At 35.5% G+C, this 19,489-nt stretch overlaps 1 protein-coding gene across 1 annotated transcript in view; it reads right to left on the reverse strand.

Annotated features, from left to right (window-relative positions):
* Window positions 1-19,489, reverse strand: part of SPAG16 (sperm associated antigen 16) — a 759,782-nt gene that overhangs the window by 300,394 nt on the left and 439,899 nt on the right. Inside the window, exon 14 of the mRNA XM_033111509.1 lies at window positions 513-639. Within this exon, the coding sequence (XP_032967400.1) occupies window positions 513-639 (127 nt within the window). The remainder of the gene's footprint in view (window positions 1-512; window positions 640-19,489) is intronic.

Raw genomic sequence — 19,489 nt, forward strand, 5'->3', positions numbered from 1 at the left:
ACAAGCACTGCCCTTTCCTGGAAGTCATCCTTCTCAAGAATATCTGCCATATCCTACTTACACTCCAAAGCTCAGCTCAAGCAAGCCATCCATACTCTTCCAAGCAGGTGAGGGTTTTCCTTCTTGTTTTCCCCCCCTGTACTTTGTATATTCTTCCCTTTTAACACACTTCATTGCACTGAAAAAATCTCTTTTTTCTTCTTCCTTACCTAACTACACTTAAAAAGAGGCACTATGTGTTTCCCTTTCATATCTGCTGCACCAGCAGAGGTTCAATAAATAATTGAATTAATGTTTAATGAAGTAATTGCATTATTTTTATAGGCCTTACATTCAGAAGGCGGGGTAGATAAGAGTACAGTAATAGGATCTTATAAATAGAAACCTACGACCATTCTTTTACCCTGCCTGCCCCCGCACAATTACTTTATGAGTTGTACCCAGTCCCTGAAGAGTAACTAAGAGAGTCTAGACTTATTAAAACCTGGACAAACTGTTAATGGTATGCTTACCGTTCTTGCATCCCATAGAGACAGAGATTTATCTGCAGATCCGGTGAGAAGAGTGTTGGAGTAAGGGAAAAACTCAATGCTGTTCACAGAGTCTGTATGTCCATACAAAGTGCATCTGCATCTTTCACTGTAGAGTAAGAAATTAAGAGTTAAAGTTTTAGGCGTTAGTACTTGAGCGTTTCTTATGCTGTCTATACAATGCTAATAAACACGACTAAAATATCTAAGGCATAAAGTAAGTTTATAAATGGCAAAAATGTACAAGAACACTTTAAAAGTTCTATGACTACCTTATATTTTAAGCATTTTATAAAGTTAGCAGCATAAAAAGGATTAAATTTAAATTATCTTCAATTTATAAAGTCACTTGGTAAAGCCATCTTTATACTGTCATTCATTCCTTATTATGAATGACTGTATCAGCATTGTTCCTACCTAATAAAGGAATATGCTGAGAAAACATTAAATTAATGCATTAAGATCTGACAAACTTCTTTAAGTTATTCTGTTTCTTTTTTTCTCTCAGTTTTGGCTGCATGTCAGCATCACCTGAGATACATATGGCCCATGCATAGCCTCAAGTCCCAGACATTCTGTTTCAATTTGTCTGAAAGGGACACTGAGCATTAGTGTGAATTAACGTCTCCTCTTGATGATTATAATTTGCCTTTAGGGAAAAGAATCTAAACCAGTGATTCTAAAAGGGTTTTACCCCGACCAGCGGCATCAGCCTCATTTGGGAACATGTCAAAACGCAAATTGCAAATTCTTGAGACCTTATCCTAAACCCACTGTCGGAAACTCTGAATTGAGGCTCAATAATCTGTGTTTTAACAAACTCTCCAGGTGATTCTGATGCAGGCTAACGTTTGAGAACCACTGATCTAAACGATCAGCAGTTAATTGAAAAGGAGAAACAAGGGCACGTTTCTCATTTTATGAAAGGACTCTTTCTTAATGAAACAGAATACACATACAGCTGTATCACCCCTCATTTGTAATGTTTGATTGCTTTTAAGTAACTTTATTTATAAATATATTTTAAAACTAGAGAAAGAGTAGAAGTAGGGTGACTAATAGAGTAGGTGGGAAGGTAGGCCTGGGCAGGGGGAGGAGGAACAAGGAGGCCTCCACAGTTGACCCATTCTCGTCATCAACATCCTGTTGCAGACCCAATGAACCGAACCACCAGAACAAAGACCCAGGCTATCTCAGACGCACTAGAATGAAGGAAACGTGCAGGACGAGGCAGCTAGTCAGAGAAAAGGGAAACCACATCAAACAAGCCAGCAGGAAGAGGACGGGGACAACCCAATTGTAATGCAGGGTCTCAGCTCCCGCTCCCCTACACAAGAACACAGGATATGGTGAGGCCTAAAAGGAACAACAAAGAAGCCAAGCCATACATAGGGAAGTCATACCACTATATTCTCGATGGTGGCTGGTCGAGATACAAAAGCAAACATCTGCCAGTACCCCAATGAGGGGTCTTCCTGTACCCTAGTCTCACTGATGGCCAGCCGAGACACAGGAAGTAGGATCAACACGATCTGCAATCCACAATCCGCTTGCTAACCACACGTGCCAGCCGCAATCCATGCCTGCTAGTGTAGCCACAGCAGTTATATTAGTGGCCAACGGCCAACTGGTTACAGCTGATGGCCATCCACTACCCAAGCCAGCACCCCTCTACATGAGGTCGAGAGCTTGGAAACTGCTCTCTGGGACTCCATCCCTACACCAATCTACAGGATAAAAGAGACATTGGGCTGCTCCCCACCTTGGGTGAGTCCATACCTACTTTCACTGATAAACTTTGCTTTTTGCCCTTCACCTAACTGTGTCTCTTGACTGAATTCCTTCTTTCAAGAAGACAGGAACTCAGGGAAAAATCATTGTTCCTGGTGATATAATAATGCAGTGACCAGATGCGTCGAACTAAGTACATTTCTGATTACTAGTTAGTTAAGCTCTGATAGGTATAGCACTTTTTGTCTGAATTATTGATAACTTAATACTGTATGATAACTTATGCACTGTATGTTCTTCAGTGGAATTTGATTTACATTCATGTATTCTTCAATTTTTGCAATTCTTCATAAGTTCTGGTCCCTTTTTATTATGACTTATCTTTGTATGGGGACAGCTACTTGCTAAAGATTAGTGGCTAAAGGAGGGAAATTGAAATTAGGTTCTAATTTCAAATCATATTTGTTGTCTTCTACAGAAACATCTCATCAAATGTGTTACTGACTTGATCCCTTGATCCTTGAAGTACATCTCTCTTCCATTCTTGTATTTGAAAGAATAGACGTAGCTTGTTGCAAAACTCCTTTAGCCACTGGCTCTATAATAACTGTAAATGCTCCTGACCCCCTTACCACCCTCCACCTGCTTCACTTCTGGCAATCTTATTTATCTCCTTATCTAACAATAAAGTCCTGTTAGGATTTATGTTTCTAACCATGATAGAGTAACCAGTATTGTACTTCTCCTACCATAAACAACTATAAAATTACACAAATTATTTAAGGCAACTATTTTCTGGCATTGAACTAAACACAGTGCAGTATGGTAATCTTTGAGTGAAGGGAAAAACTCAATGTGAGTTCACTGACTTCCTTCTCTTTTGGCTTGGAAATACTGCCCTGCCATCAGCTACAGGCTAGAACCCCAGTAGACTAAAGTCTCACTGAGCCAAGGAGCAGTGAGAAATCTGGGCCCCTGATATGCCTGGAATTTGCAGTTAGGATACCTGAGAAAAGTAAGCTGCACTGGGAATGGCAGTAGTTTGTGTGGGGACTCACTATAAATTGTTGGTTAAGATCTAAAAGCATTTCTGCAGAGTATGATTCCTTAAGGCTTAGGAGAGATTTCCTGCTCTGTGATTGAGAGCTGAATGGTGATACCAGACACCAGGCATGCTGGAAGGTTTTGGACTCTGATCCCAACCAGAGTGGAGGAAACTCACTGAGTACATCAGACTTTCAGTTGAGACTGAGGAAAAGACCCACAGTAGAAGTAAGGGTCAAGGTCATGAATTAAGTTCAAAGCCAAAGTAGACTTGTCTTACCCAAGGATAAAATAAAACCTAAAGGGCAAAACTAATTTGCCTATAATTAAACTGATTGCTAAAACAGAATTCATTACCTTTTATAGAAAGACCACCTAATATAGACTCCCTACAATTTGCCATTAACAACATCCACCCTGTAATTTTTAAAATAATTACTACACATGTTAAGAGGCAGGAAATGTGTGTGTGTGAGTGTGTGTGCACATTTATATCAGTGAATAATTGAATATCTATAGTGATCCTATTCTTTCATCAAGTGTGTTTACCATACATGCCTGGGTCAAATTGCATCCATCTTCTCAGATGGACAGATAACCTTTAACATTTGGAATAGTTATTCTATTATCATATATTTTGCTTTTTAAAGACATGCAATACATAGCTGATGGAAGGTATTTTATGTTTAATTAAAAGGAAATATAAAGAAAGGAAAAATATAGACACAAATTCACTAAAGATTTAACAAAAACAAGTAAAAAGAAAATTAAAGGAATGCAGATAATCCCATTAAAGAAAGAAAGATATATGTGAACAGCATCAGGAAAGTATTAAAGTACGGTTAATATTTTTAACCTCCTATGAGCTATTATTCAAATATAATTCCAATTCAATTATAAATTAAGCATTACTATTTGTAAAGTAGTTGATTAGTGGGGACTTATATAAGGCTATATTTACTAAATAGAATAAACCTGAATAGGATTTTTATTATTTTTTAATTGAAGCATTTCAACCTATAAAGAATTATGCTTTTACCTTAAAAAAATTTTTTACATAGAGTGCACCAGTAAACTAAAAAAGTCTCCTATTTGCAAAATTTGATAGTATTTTTAAAGCAAATGCAACAATATAACATCTGTTTCATCACAATAAAAATCTAGCAAATACAAATACACAGAAAATGTATAATTTAGTAATATATGTCCTTACATATTTTATGCACCATTGGTAAAATACGGTGCACATTCACAATTTATATTCAGGCTTTGTCTGTTGTCATGAAAACCCAATTCAATTATTTGGGAGTATATTCATTTATGGTGGTAGAGTAGAGGGAGCAATTTCTCAGTGATAGATTAAAGCTCACATAACTTCCCAAATGAAAAGGAAAAGATGTGACTTCGTATAGCTTAAGGGAAGAAAGAACTGCCCAAGGGGAAAGAAACCTGCTCAGGAGTCACCAGCTTAAGGTGTGGGGCATTCCAGGCAGACAAGCTGCAAGAGCAGGTTTGTGGGAGATTAATTAGCTGCCAGAGAAGGAAGTCCCATTCAGAATTCCTTTGCAAGGTGAAAATGGACTAAAGTGATGGAGCATGACAGCACCATAAGGAATGGAAATGATTTGCACATTTCCATCAAAAGCATAAACACTGAAGCCTGATGCAATTTTCTCTCTGTTGCCCTATCTGCTGTTTTCCTATCACTTTTTGTAGGAAGTAGTTCATAAGCAATAGCTCTTTCTTAACTCACCTCCTCCTTTTCCTTTATTTCCCATTGTCTCCTCTATTCTCTTTCCTTGCCCCCTTGATTTAATTTATTATTGTAGTAACTGAATGATGGATATTTCTCTGAACTTTCAATTTGCTGTAAAACAAACCTATCTATTCCTCTAGAGCAGTTACATTTTCATTTAAAATGTATTTCCTATACATATGTTAACTCAAAGAGGATACCATTTTAACACATACTGTTCCTTTGTAAGGCATTCAGTTTTAAGGATTTTATTTTTTTAGTGTATTTGTTTTAACACTATTAATATTGGCTATAAAATTGTACCTTTAAAATTTCGAGCTTGTATGACTTTACAGATCAACAAAATGTGGTAAATGGAATTATGGCACACTTACGAAAAAGCGGCAGCAATATTTTTAAAAATAAATGTGAAGAAAATGGCCAAAAATATATATCCTTGTTTTGCAAAAGCAAATTGGAATTCATTATCTTATTAACCCATAGTAAGACCTGAATTTTAAAAAAAGCATTTATATAATTTATATAGTTAAGATACAATAATAAAATTTATCATGGGGTTTATCTGAAATAAAAAAAATTCTTTATGAAATACTTAAATCTAAGAAACTGACATAAACAAATGAAACCAACTTAAATCTTTATACTGCAATTCATAACATCTAAGTTCAGTGAGGGATTCCTCCCATCTCTTAGCTTATTTTTCAAAGTTTATATATAGGCTATTTTTAAAACCCACTAGAATTTTCATCTCAGCAAGACAAAGTCCTCAAATGACAGCCACATTTTGACTACAAAAGTTATTAAAATGTTAATAAGAGCCTTTTAATATTTCCACAAATAATATAAAATCCTTCAACATGCAATAATTTTTTTTTTCCTGTGATTATGGAATTCAGTTGAACATTTAGTGGAGGAAGTGATATTTAAATAACATCTCCCAGAGAGTCTACCACAAATTCTACCTTAAAGTTTCAAGTCACCATAATCTATTGTGAAATAATAATCTGTGATGTGGTCTGAGTGTCTCACCTAGGAAAGACCATGAATAGGTTACAGCTCCTGGACAAGGAAAGTTCTTGGCCAAAACCCTTGACAATAAACATACAATCTGCATATGTAAATGTGGATATGTAAATAAGATAACTCTACCAGAGCTGAGGACTCATTTGGAGTACTCTCAAGTCCTCACTGGTTAAAAAGTCAACTGAATTGTGTTTGCAAGGGTGGGAGGTGTAGGGAAAGGTTATGAGGCTGGAGAGGTGCACACTGATAGCAGTCAGAAAAAGTGAAAATTAAGCAGTAAATGGAAATAAACTGGGAAATGGAACAAATAAAATGAAAGGACCACATACTGGAATGGCAATCTTTTAATAAAAGCAAAGAAAATCACTCTTTCTACTTCAACAGTTCCTATTAACATTGTAGTTTCAGCTGGAATCTATGGATTGCTTACTGTTCTAATTTACATATATTAACGACACCGTGATAACAACACGGTGAAGTACACTTGGCCCTCATTATTTGGAGATTCCATATGTGTGAATTGCCTACTTGCTAATGTTCACTTATAACCCTCACATCCATGCTTTTGCAGGCATTCTCAGATGTAGGCATGCACAGAAGGGCAGAAAACTAGAATCACGTGATGCACATATTCCCCACTGAGGTCAAACTAGGTGAAGCTCTGCTTTCTTATTTCAAGTCTCATACCGTGTTTCCCCGAAAATAAGACCAGGTCTTATACTGTATTTCCCCGAAAATAAGACTGGGTCTTATATTAATTTTTGCTCCAAAAGATGCATTAGGGCATATTTTCAAGGGATGTCTTATTTTTTCATGTACAACACCCTACACTTATTCATGTACAAAAATCTACATTTATTCAAATACAGTCATGTCATCTTCTTCTGGAACATCGTCGTAATGTCGTACTACCTAAATGCATCCGTCTGGCTGATGATCTTAACTGGGGATTATTTTAGGGGTAGGTCTTATTTTTGGGGAAACATAGTACTATAAACAGTGTCCTTTTTGAGTCTATTCATTGCCACATTTTTCACATTTGTGTGCTTTTTGTGGTGATTTTGGTGAGTTTGCTGTTTAAAATGGCCCCAAGTGTGGTATTATCTAGTGTTCCTGAGAGCAAGAAGGTATGATGTGACACATGGAGGAAAGAAGTGTGTTAGATGAGCTTTGTTCGGTGCTATGGAGCTATGGCTATGAGTTCAACATTAATGAGTCAACAATATATATTAAAGAAGGTGTCTATAAACAGAAACACACACAAAACAAGTTTATATACTGATCAATTGATGAAACAGCTTGCAGAAAACTAACCCTGTATTTCTCTTAGGAGCAATGATTTTGTATTCACCAATTCGGTGTTTGTGGTGACTATAAAACATAACTACTTTAAATAACAAGAACTAAACTGCACTTACAGTTTCCCGACTTTACAGATAAGAAAATCAAAATTGACAGAATCTAGGTAGCTGGGTCAGTTTTACTCAGGGAGTTAGTGATGGAAGCTATTGCCCTCTCCCCACAAACAGTTGGCCCAAGACTATGTACTTTTAACCACTCTCTGCACCATCTCCCTCACTGCACACATAATGCAAGGCCAGCGGAGGACCTTGGGTCATCAGCCATTAATGAAACTATGCTCTGCAGGCAGAAAAATATAACATACATTTCACAGAGTTTCTTTAAGAAATAGCTACTATTTGAAATATTTCAGTGCTTGAGGTGAAACGTTATTTAGAAAATTAATTTCTGTCAGCCTATCCTCCCACAGTGCCAGGGAGATCAACTTTTATGAATTAGAAACATTTTTAAATTTAGGTAAAATGAATGTTATCTGGTCTGACATAGTGGCACACTGTAGTTAATTTGTACTAGGTTAAAAGACAGTGGTATACATCTCTCTCCAATTCCACATTTAGTGACTTCACCTGGGTAATTTGAAATTTGTCATGGTGTCAGTAGTTAGACTACAGAAACTGGCAAATGCTACAAATCAGGGTGTTATTTTTCTGAGAGTGGGTTTACAAACACACCATGGCTGTCTAAACCTAATATCCTTAGTTTAGCCATTATTTATTCGCTTTTCAAATTTAAGATTTGTTTAAAAATCGCATTTATCGTCTGATCACCTCTTGCATGTATTGACTAGAGTTTTCTTTGCATTCCCTATTTTGTTTTGTGTATTTCTTTATTTTTCAATCCAGCACATTTGACACAGTGGCTCATAAGAGTAAGAATGAATATGAGAATAAATAAATATGAGAATCATAAGAGTAGAAATAAATATGAGAATAAGTGCCTCAGTCTTAAGAATGTTAATAGCAAACGATTTCTTTAGTAATACCCTAACTCTTCCTTTACTTTCAGAGCATAGGTGGGTTACCTGTCACCCTTATCTTCTAGGTAATTTTGTACCTACTACACAGATTTAAAATATTATTTCCCTGATTATTATTACAAAGGACAGAGAGGGCTAGAAGTGAAATGTCACATTGCTGAGTTGGTTCACATGGTCTGAGTTTCTCAAGTTAAGAGACTAAGTAAAATGGTTACTTGTGCTTTAGAACCTGCATCTTACAATGTGGAATGATGAAAGACAATCCTCCATTTGCCTGAACCTTCAACCTGAGTAAGAAAGTGCAATCTCATAGGGTTCAAACATAGAATGCTGCTTTTTTATGTTCTGCAGTTAGATGAGTTTTCAAGAGAACTTTTGATTCTAAAAATTCTGATTTAAAACTATCAAGGAACCATTTAATGTCTTATTTTTTACATACAAAGAAAGTCAACATGGTTGTTTTGAAACATCTTTCTTGAAAATAGAGCTTTAAACAGAATAGGAAATATATTAGTTTTAAAGATAACTGTAATCAACTTTACTGTTAATTGTAAATTAGTCAATAAATGTAACATTAAGTACTTTAAATCCATAAAACACTTCTGAAATCTTCTATTCAATTTTATTTCTACCCAATTCTTTCACATAATATGCTCACACGTAGACACATTGACACATTTAAATCTTATAGCTCTATTCCTTTCCATGCCAACCTCCTGAAAGAGATTTTAGTCAGAAAGAAGATATACGGAGTGGGAAAATGACAAAGAGCAAGATCTCTAGCCACAGCAGCTTGGCTCTAAGACAGTAGGGAGCCCAGCAAGCACAGCAGAAAAGAGAGAAAGAAGAGCTGCAATGAGGTGGGGGGAAGGGGCGGGGGGGGGGAATCCTTAGATTATCCAGGGACTGGGTTGTTGTAAAAAAGAGATTGCAATCCAGGTGTTCACACTCAGAGTTTTCATTCCAAGGTCAGTATCTTCTGACCACAAAGAGGTGGAAAACTGACCGGACCCATGACACCCGTCTGTCACATCATCCTGTTTGTTTCCTTCATAACACCAATCACTAGGTGAAATGAGCTTGATTCTTTTTGTTCTTGCGCTGTCTCCCACCCATCAGTCCTGCCTAAGAGTTATACACTCCATGAGGACATTACTTCCCAATACTTAACTTCCAATCCAATATCTTTCCCTTTGGATTTCATGTTAAAACACTGAATATATTGTTTAAAAAAACACACACAAAAACTTAACTGAGCTCTATGTGGATTTCAATTACCTTAACAAACACAAAACAAAAAAAAAAAAAATTGCACGATTAACACACATGATGAGAGATTTTTTTTTTTAATTTTTCCCATCTAAAAGTAGAATCTTGTTAGCTTAAACTTTGGATCTTAGTTCACAAGCTTACTCTTAGCAATGAAACCTTCTTAGAAGTATTAATTTAAATCCTATGTCATGATCCTTGATGATATAAATCTGCAAAAGGTCCAATTTTTGCACTGTATTACTTTAAAATGTCAGTAAAAAAAAACAGCATGTTAAATGTTGTTTTATGTGAGAATAGAAACATTGGTAAATAAAATGTTGGAAAATATTTTAAGCCTATCAGGAGACCTTCAGTTTTGCGACAGCATGTCTACAATGTTCCTTGCAACTTTATTTATCCTGTTGTTTCTGCCATCATCTTCCCAGAGTCACTCGAGGCAAAACAGAGAAATGAAAAGTTTATATTTGGAATCTTAGTTCCCTATGTCTCTCTCATTCTGCTATGCCCATCTAACCCTTCTGAGTTGGAAACAAAAAAGTTTTATACTAATACTTCAGATAGAGTCATTTTCAACATCTAAAGACAAACGGTATGGAACTGTCAGTACACTCTTATTGGTCTGTCCCTGGTGTGCCTTACTATTTCCTTCTCTTCTTACTCTTTAATAAATTCTAACAACTGTAAGCAAGGATAAAAGATAGGGATCATTGGCAGAGGTTATGTGAAACTCTAGAAGGAATACAATAAAACCCAGCTTGAACTTCCTAAGTCTGGCTACATTTCTTTATGAATGTTCTCCTTAGAAGTGGAAGTACTGGAAATGGTAAACACAATTGAAATACATACCATTTATCTCAATCAGTCAAACTTTCCTGTTTACTTAAAGGATGCCCTCTTTTTTTCCGAGACCCCAGAGATTTCTACTTACCATACAAGAATATAAAATATATACAACTATTTTTTTGATAGAAGACAAAAACTGAAAGGGCAAATAGCTTGGAAATAGCTTTGTAGAAGAGCTTCCTCATTACTTTCCTCTCTAGCATTTTAAGTGAGAGATCCGATGGCTTTATACCTGTCTTTATTCAATTATTTCTTTATACTGAGTGCAGTGACCAGACATTCCAAAGTTTCCTTACAGTCTTGATTTTTCTATAATTTTATTATTTTTGATAAATATAATACATCAAATATAATGTCTTAAATATGATTTGATTTCCGTGTCTCTGAAATAGTTTACATGAATGATGCACAAATCAGACTAAACTCTTTGTCAGAATTTAGCCATTGTGTATTTGTTTTAAAGCTGTATTCTAGAATGAATTTCATTAGCACCAGTGTGCCTGGTGATACCGATGTGTGAAGCTAGTCCTCTATGACAGTATAATTTGTTAAAATATTAATCTGCGTCACATTCCTGGTGTTTTCCTGCTAATCCCTTTGTTGAAGCAAGGACAAAGACTTTGTAATCCCTTGACTCTGCAATGTTGGATGGACAGATCGTAGAAACTACATGGAGATAAAGGTATTTCTCATCATTTGTAAAACTCTAAATTTAAGCGAGTTATCTCTGAAGGGAAGGGAAAGTTGCTGGGAAGCTTTTAAAGATGAGGAGAGAGAGTGGGAGGGATTTCCTTGAAGTGGGAAGGGTTCAGGGATACTTGTCAGGTTCTGTGAGAAGGAATGTTGTATCACCCATTGCAGTGCCTAGAGAAGGTGGCCAAATGGCAGAGGGAAAGGCCGCATGGTTCTTCATGTGAAGGACCCAGTCCCAGGCCCAAGGCTCACGACTTGTCCACAAATACCCCATATACGGCACTAAAGTAACAGACATCACCATGAAGCTGGGAGAGTGGGCAGTAGGTTGATGACAATTGACTAGAAAAGACTCCTGATGACTAGGAGTGAATCAGGCCCTAGATTACTGGCACAACTCTTGGGAAAGGATGCACTAAGGATTCCTACATCAGAATGTCCAGCTAGATTTACAAGAGACTCAAGTCCAAATTATCTTGACTTTTAAAAAACAAGGAAATGAAATGTTTCCTCCATACCTGATTTGTAGGCAGTGATTCATACACAAGGGTTATAAACATATCCATCATACAATTAAAAGTAATTCCATATATGCTATTCATGACAGAGAGACAGAGAAGTTAGGAGGAGTGACATCAGTCTTTTCTATGCCACAACATGAGTGCCTCCATGGTCCTCTCAAACCCTGGATCAGCTTTCCCTGACACGCTGTGTTTCCTTGAGGCATCCCCCTAGGCTTTTCCGCCATGCACACCCAGCTGACAATAGTCCATGTTGTTCGCCAATTCTCTAAGGGTTTTTGCTGCTGCTTTTAATACATATTTACACTTAGTAGCTTTTCCACCTCATAATTCTTAGGTCAGGCTATGGTGAGTATCTAACTAATTTAATAAATTAATCCATGCTAATGAAATGAGAAGGATACATGAGAAGACTTCCTTTAAACTAGCATCTACCCTTCCATTTCTCTTGGGGCCATTCCACCAGAGAATATTTTTAATAGTTACCGTCTAAATGTAATAATAAATACTATACAAAAACCATAACAAAGTTGTTTCTATATTTTTCTTCCAAGAGAAATTATTCTAATTGCAGGAATCTTACTCTAAGAAAAGAAACAATTAAGATAGTAAGCTGGTAGGAAAACAGATATTCAGGGTCACAAAGGACCTTGTAATACCATTTAAACTGTATGATTAAGTCAGTTGTCTGTGTTTAGATCTGCTCTTAATTATGGAAATAATTTTGCTACTTTGATATCTTTAAACAAAGTATATCTATTTCATTTCCTTTATACTACAACTGCAATATGAAGACTGAAATTTAAAATAGAGGTCACTTAACAAAAGCAGACATTAATATGTAAGCAAATCAGTCAGCTCTGTCTCAAATTCTGTGCATGGAAGCAGACGCTTTAATAATAATAATAGTAATTATTTTCTATTTGCACCTTAGTATTCTAAACAACTTAAGGAAAATTGTTTTCTCTCTTTGAAAGAGCTATCCTAATAAGAGCTGGATTGAAGAGACATGACTTCTAAAAGGTTCTCGTTTTTGATCTGTAACTAACTAGTAAATGAAACTTTGATCATTTGATTGATCAGAAAGGATTAACTATGAAAGAAATGATTTGATCTAGTAAAATCTAAAGAATATTTTAAGAATCTATTTTCTTGCCTCCACTTTATTTATTCAATCCCTTGTACCTTTTATATCAAAACTGAAGGTCTCTCTTTTCCTGGTCATTCTTTTACCAGTCCATTAAAATGCATCACCTGGTGTGTGTTCCTCACCATTATTACAATGAATTATATATTAGGGCTCACTGCATTTTACTGCCACCATGATGACTACTCACACCTCCTCCCCATAAATCACACAAACACTGAACTAATTAATGCTTTAAAGAAAACTACCATCTGTAAACAATATATTAAACCGTTTGAAAAAAGACACACATGCTTTTCTTCATATGTATTTATAACATCATATTGCACTAACTTCTCTTAACTTCCGCTGCTCTTTGTACATCATAAGTTGATTTATTAGGATCTGAATACATTGTTAGAAAAGTTCTACAGGACTGTACAGATTATTATAAAGATATATTATTACCTTGGTTGTGTTGAAAGATTGTCACCAACCTAAAGATAAGGGTCATAAACAGAATAATTTCTATCTGTGTCCCCCACCTCCCATGTGCCTTTTACCTCTCATATGTGACGTGTTCAAATCAGGGACAGAATTTTGCAGTGAGGACCCATATATAAACACAGTAAAGTGACCAGATTAAGATATTAAAACGCCAGTTTGTTTTATGAGGTTATAAATATGTCCTATCACGTCTTTCCATTTTATGACCTCTATTTTATTTCTTGGTAGACGCACACAAGACATAGACAATTACTCATGTCAAGAATTTAAAACTACTGTCATTTCACTGAAGAAAGACATGCTATTTTTTTCTTTACTATATCTTTGGATTCAATATTTTTCTTGAATAAAACCTAGAGTATATGTGAGTAAACATTGTTTTCTTATTAAGCATTAGCTTTCGTAAAAAGCAATGGATAATTGCTTTTTACTATTGAAAGGTAATAGTCCTTTCAATTAAACGTGGAGTTCCCCTGCTTTACGGCCTGGACCTGGAACTGGACTCAATATGGGTACAGTTTCCAGAACAGAAATTAAATACAGTATGTGGCTCTAGGGCAGTACCATTAAAATCATGCTGTAGGGTACTTAGTTTTGAATGTACATTTTTCTTAAGAAACCATAATCAGCACATTATTTATACTGATGCAAATGACACACTCACAATACCGTGTTTCCCCGAAAATAAGACCTAGCCGTCCAGACGGCAGTAGTCCCATAAAAAAATGACTTCAGCTATTCCACTGAACCATATAAATATGGCAATATCTTCTGCATTGTGTGATTGGGCTATTGACCTTGAGGCTTCCTGTTTGTAAGAGTGGGTCTGAAAAGACCGACTCCTGTCAGGCAATCACTTCCTCACAAATTGTGAAAATAAATAAATACGCCTATACATTCTGTCCTTTGAGTGTTAGCAGCAGCTGTTACCTGCAGGGCACCGTTCCCTGGAAGCTGTGTGTTAGTTATATGCTGAGCATACGCTTCTGTTTAAATGAGGCACTGAAGCAGCTCAAACTTTGCTTGCTTCAAGCCAACATAATCTGCTTCCGCTTGTGCCTGTCACTTTTTAGCTCATTATGTTGCTGTTAGTTTTGCTTGAAGTATTTCGTTCATCCTTTGGGTATAGCCACCCTCCTTCAAATAGTCACATCATTGTTTTCTTAAGCAGGTGCCATCCATTTTCATTACATGACTGGTCAGCACAGCTGAAAGTTGATAAGGATGACGTATATGCCTATTAGATATTTGGATTATGAGGCTGACTTTTATATGACTTTGTTTTATTATTTATATATAGCATCATTTATACACGGCGGGAATATCAATCAATGCATATAAGAGTGTCAATGATTCCCAACAAATCTTTGCTTTTTCAGGCTTACATAATTAGCACTCATTATCTTCAGCTAAATAACTTACTGTGCAATTTTTGCACCTACTAGTTGGTACTAGTCTGATTGATTACTTCATACAGTAATTCTTAATTCTATGAGCTCTAATGGTCACTCTGAAAAACAAATATATAAAGCTCCATCTACCATATTGAAATGAAAGTAATAGATACTAATAATTTTTAAAAATCAATATATTGGCCTAACTGTAATATAAAAAGAAATAGAAAGTAAACAATTTGTAACAAAGTGATGTGTTTCTCAAAATATAAATGCTTAAGCCCAACTACACTAGGAAACATAATAATGGAGCCAGATGCTCACACCTGTATTGCAGAATCATCATGATTGAAATGCCATCAATGGAAACTGCTAAGGCATACTGTCTAGGAGACTCAAATTCAAGGAATCTTACTTACTGTCCATGAGGTAGTTTTCTGCAATAGTAAACAACTCTTGGTAAAGTTCTGATAGAATTTACCTAAATATGCCTTTGATTTACAAAACAGTTGCATTCCTGAAAAACAGTATATAACTAAAACTTAGTAAACACTTTGTCTTTATTTGTATTGTGGAGTTGAGTTCTAGGCAAAAAATATAATTTAAAGAGAATTATCAACAGGACTTTTCTTTCAACTTCATGAATACTGATATACCTGGGGGCATTTGGAAGTCATGTAGTACAGAAATTTTTTTTCACTGTACACAACTGTCCTACTTGGCAAGATATATGGCATGCCTAATGCCATCCATTTCATGCCAGCAGTGCCCATCGATCTTTGAAACAAGAAAAAACACTTGGTGCATTATCAAAACGTCCCTTTGGGAGTGGTACTGCTCTGGTGAACCACTGACTTGAGGATTACATTGACTTTGCTATTTGTTCTTAGTGGTCAATGCATTGCCCCGAAAAGAAGACTTTGAAACCCATCCCTTGAAGGTTCCAGGAAAGCCAATTTTATATTTATTATCGCTCTCCTTTAAATCAGTCTAAAATAGAAACTGGTTGCAGTTGGATGTGTGTCTCATGATTATCCCAACTCCATCCAATATTTGGAGCACCAAGAAGAAGTTGGCAAAGCAGCATGAGACGAGTGAGGAGAACCAGGAGGCCCAGGATGTGGGAAATGTATGGAGTTGGATGAAGAAAAGGAAGGTGAAGATGCCAAACCAAAGAAACGTGGGAGCTGGAGGACTTAGAGAAGGAAGAAGCTGGGAAAACACTCCACATTCTGCCAACCCTATAAGGTATTACTTTTGCTTCCATGTTTCAAGGTCATCATGAAGAGACTAGGTCAGGTGATACAATTCCACAGCTGTTTTCAAAATTCCATATACAGTATCTTTTTGAGTGGCTTATCAGAGAAATTATTAATAGATAGATTGCAAAAAAAGTGAATAACATTTTGGCTTCTAATATGGTCTTTTCCCACAATGTAACTCTAGTATTTTGACTAAAGACAATTTATCACCCATATGCAGATATAATAATATTTAAATGTAAATATAAATCACACTTCTAGATATATTATTTTTTATGTAATCTTCAATTTTGGACCAAATATATTTAGAAAATATATTTCTAATTACCCTTATGTCAGAGCAAGAGATGAATATACAGAAATGTAAAAGGGGAAAGTACTCGGTTTAGATCTGACACTTTTCTAATTAAAATAAAGAAAACACCATATCAAATCCTTTTTGAAATAAGTCAAAACGTAACTGATTAACTACTAGAATCAAAGAAGAACTACAGAATAAATGACTTTTCTAAAAACCACAACAATTTTTTTTTCTGACAACATATACTGCATTATTAACACTTCACTTCCTAAAGAAAGAGTACTAGACTAGGAGCTTGGGTTTATGGACCAATTCTGCCATACATGTATATAGGCAAATCATATACTCTCTACATTTATATATAATCAGGATAAAGTAAAAATGTCAAAGCAATTTGAAAACTGTAAAAAGCTGGCTAAATATTAATCAATATCATTAACACCCCCTACATGTCTAACAAGGTGATATGAGTTTGATTATTTCCAACAGGATTGCTTTCTGCGAGAAGTCATATCTGACTTGGACATGTGATCCTGACATGACTTTCCTTGGCTGTGGTAAACTATGAGGGCATGAGAATTAATGGGATCATATAGAGTAGATATTTCTACTAAGGGCATGCTCAAATGAATTTATTAAATTGGAGCTTTAGAAACTAGACTAAATGAAATAAGTCAGAAAGAAAAAGTCAAGAATCATGTAATTTCACTCTTACTCGTTTGTGGGATGTAAAACTGAAACAGCAAAGGAACAAGACAAATGACAGAGAAACAAAAACTCATAGACGCACACAACAGTTTAGTGGTCACCAGAGGGTAAAGGGGTTCAGGGGCGGTAAAAGTGAGAACAGGGGATCAAATATATGGTGATGGAAGAACTGACTATGGATGGTGAACACACAATGCGACAAATGGATGATGTATTACAGAAATGTATGCTTGAAACCTATATAATTTTACTAACCAATGTCACCCCAGTAAATTTAATTAAAAAAGAAACTAGAGAGTTAATTTTTAAAAATGAAAAACCCCATGATAACAGACCATGTGATAATGCAAACATGGATATAATGCAATTGACGTTTGCTCTTTTTTCCTGCAAAATGGGTTGGAAAAAGGTCTTATCTTTGGTATGATGGCGTGAGAGGATATAGAGAAAAGGGTGAGGATAGCCAAGTAAAGATTAGGCAACTCTATCAGGAAATGAGAAGATAAACAGAGGGTTACCGTGTCCTCAGTTTCCTTACATAGAATTGGGCCCACAAAGCAAACATTAACTGGAGAATCATTCTCATTGTCCTAGTACTTTCAGCTCATTATAGAATGCAGACTCTGGGTAGTGAACACACAATGTGATATATAGATGATGTATTACAGAATTGTACACTTGAAACCTACGTAACTTTACTAACCACTGTCATCCCAATAAACTTTAATTAAAAAAAAAAATAAAATACAGAATCATCCCTGTACCCAGAACAAATTTGAATCCAGCATTCAAACTCCTGCAATTGCTGGCATGTAAGCTGCAAAGGCTTGCCCTAGCTATTTCAATAACTGCAATAAGAGGAACTCATTTTACACAATTGAATTGTCTACATTTATAGAAAATATTTCTGGGTTTGATAGGAATTGCATTAAATTTGTATATCAATTTAGGGAGAATTGACATCTTTACTATATTGAGTCTTCTATACTATAAACAATGTTTCTCATTTATCGAGGTCTTGGATTTCTTCCTTTAGCACACAGATATTATGTATTTTTTTTATTTATACCTAAATATTTCTGTTTTTGGAACTATTGTGAGTAAGTAGGATTTTTAAAATTTTGGTACATTTGAAATATACAGATATTTATATAGAAATAAGATTGATTTTGTTTGTTGATCTTGTATTCTTCAGCCTTGTTAGACTTTATCACACTAATTTTAATATGCTGTGCTTTTACCTAATCAGGTTGTTTCTAATTTCCCTGTGATTTCTTCTTTGACCTTTGAGTTATTTACAATGTAGTTTTTAATTTCAAAATATTTGGAGGTATTCCAGATATCTTTCTGTTATTGATTTCTAACTTAATTCATCTTTGTACAGGAAACACACTGTGTGATTTAAATCATTTAAAATTTATTGATCTTGTTTTATGGCTCAAAATACAGTCTATCTTGGTGATATTCCATGTGTACTTAAAAATAATGTGTACTCTGCTGTTGTTGGGCGGAATACCCTATAAATCGCAATTAGGGAAATATGATTGACAGTGTTGTTCCAGTTTTCTAGAGCTTCACTGATTTTCTATTTGTTCTATCAAGTATTCATAGCATGTATTTGTACAGATGACCTTTATATAAATGGATTCAAACACCCCTTTGGAAAAGTGAGGCATTTATCCAACTAATTATCAATTTGTGTCTTATACCATCATCTCAACTCCTTAAGTTTACAATCCCTTTATTCTTCCATTTTAGTTGGCTACTTCTTGACAGTATACAATGCATGTGCATATAATCGTGCCACCATCATCCTAGAAAATCTTTTATGATCTGCTAAAAATAGACACAGATCCTCTCGTACAACATTAGCACAGTCTTCCTAGTTTATATATTGTTGTTAACACCATTTACTAAAATGTAAGGACTTTGCGGTTAAAAATGTGCCTATATATTTTTAATATGTGCAGAGCTCAATATTGCCCTTCTTGACAGTGTCAAATATATGCCTAATTGAGAAATTAAACATTAGCCATGTGAGTGAAACTGGAATTCCAGAATTATGATTCTAGCCTCAGACAAAAGCCAGAAAACTAAAGATGGGGACATGAACAGAGACATATTAGTCTATAAACGAGTATTTAGAGAACTCAATCCAGAAGTAGAAGGCACAGTCTAATTTGACTTATAAAACGTATGTGATTTAACATTAACTTGATTTATCAGAAAATTAGGATAAGCCTGAAAACACAGTTAGCATGAACCATTAAATAAGGTACTGGATCCAAAATTTAGCCTTTCTCCTGCAGGTTGGTGAGTCTCAGAGGTCCTAATACAGGTCCATTTCAGTTAAAGATGTAATAGACATTGGGTGTGCCAGAGAAATTTGAAAGTATCAGTGCCTGAGTAGAAATAAGGAACCAGGTGAAAGGAGTAAATA

The sequence above is a fragment of the Rhinolophus ferrumequinum genome, chromosome 8 (assembly GCF_004115265.2).
Source record: "Rhinolophus ferrumequinum isolate MPI-CBG mRhiFer1 chromosome 8, mRhiFer1_v1.p, whole genome shotgun sequence".
In the NCBI taxonomy this organism is placed as follows: Eukaryota; Metazoa; Chordata; class Mammalia; order Chiroptera; family Rhinolophidae; genus Rhinolophus; species Rhinolophus ferrumequinum.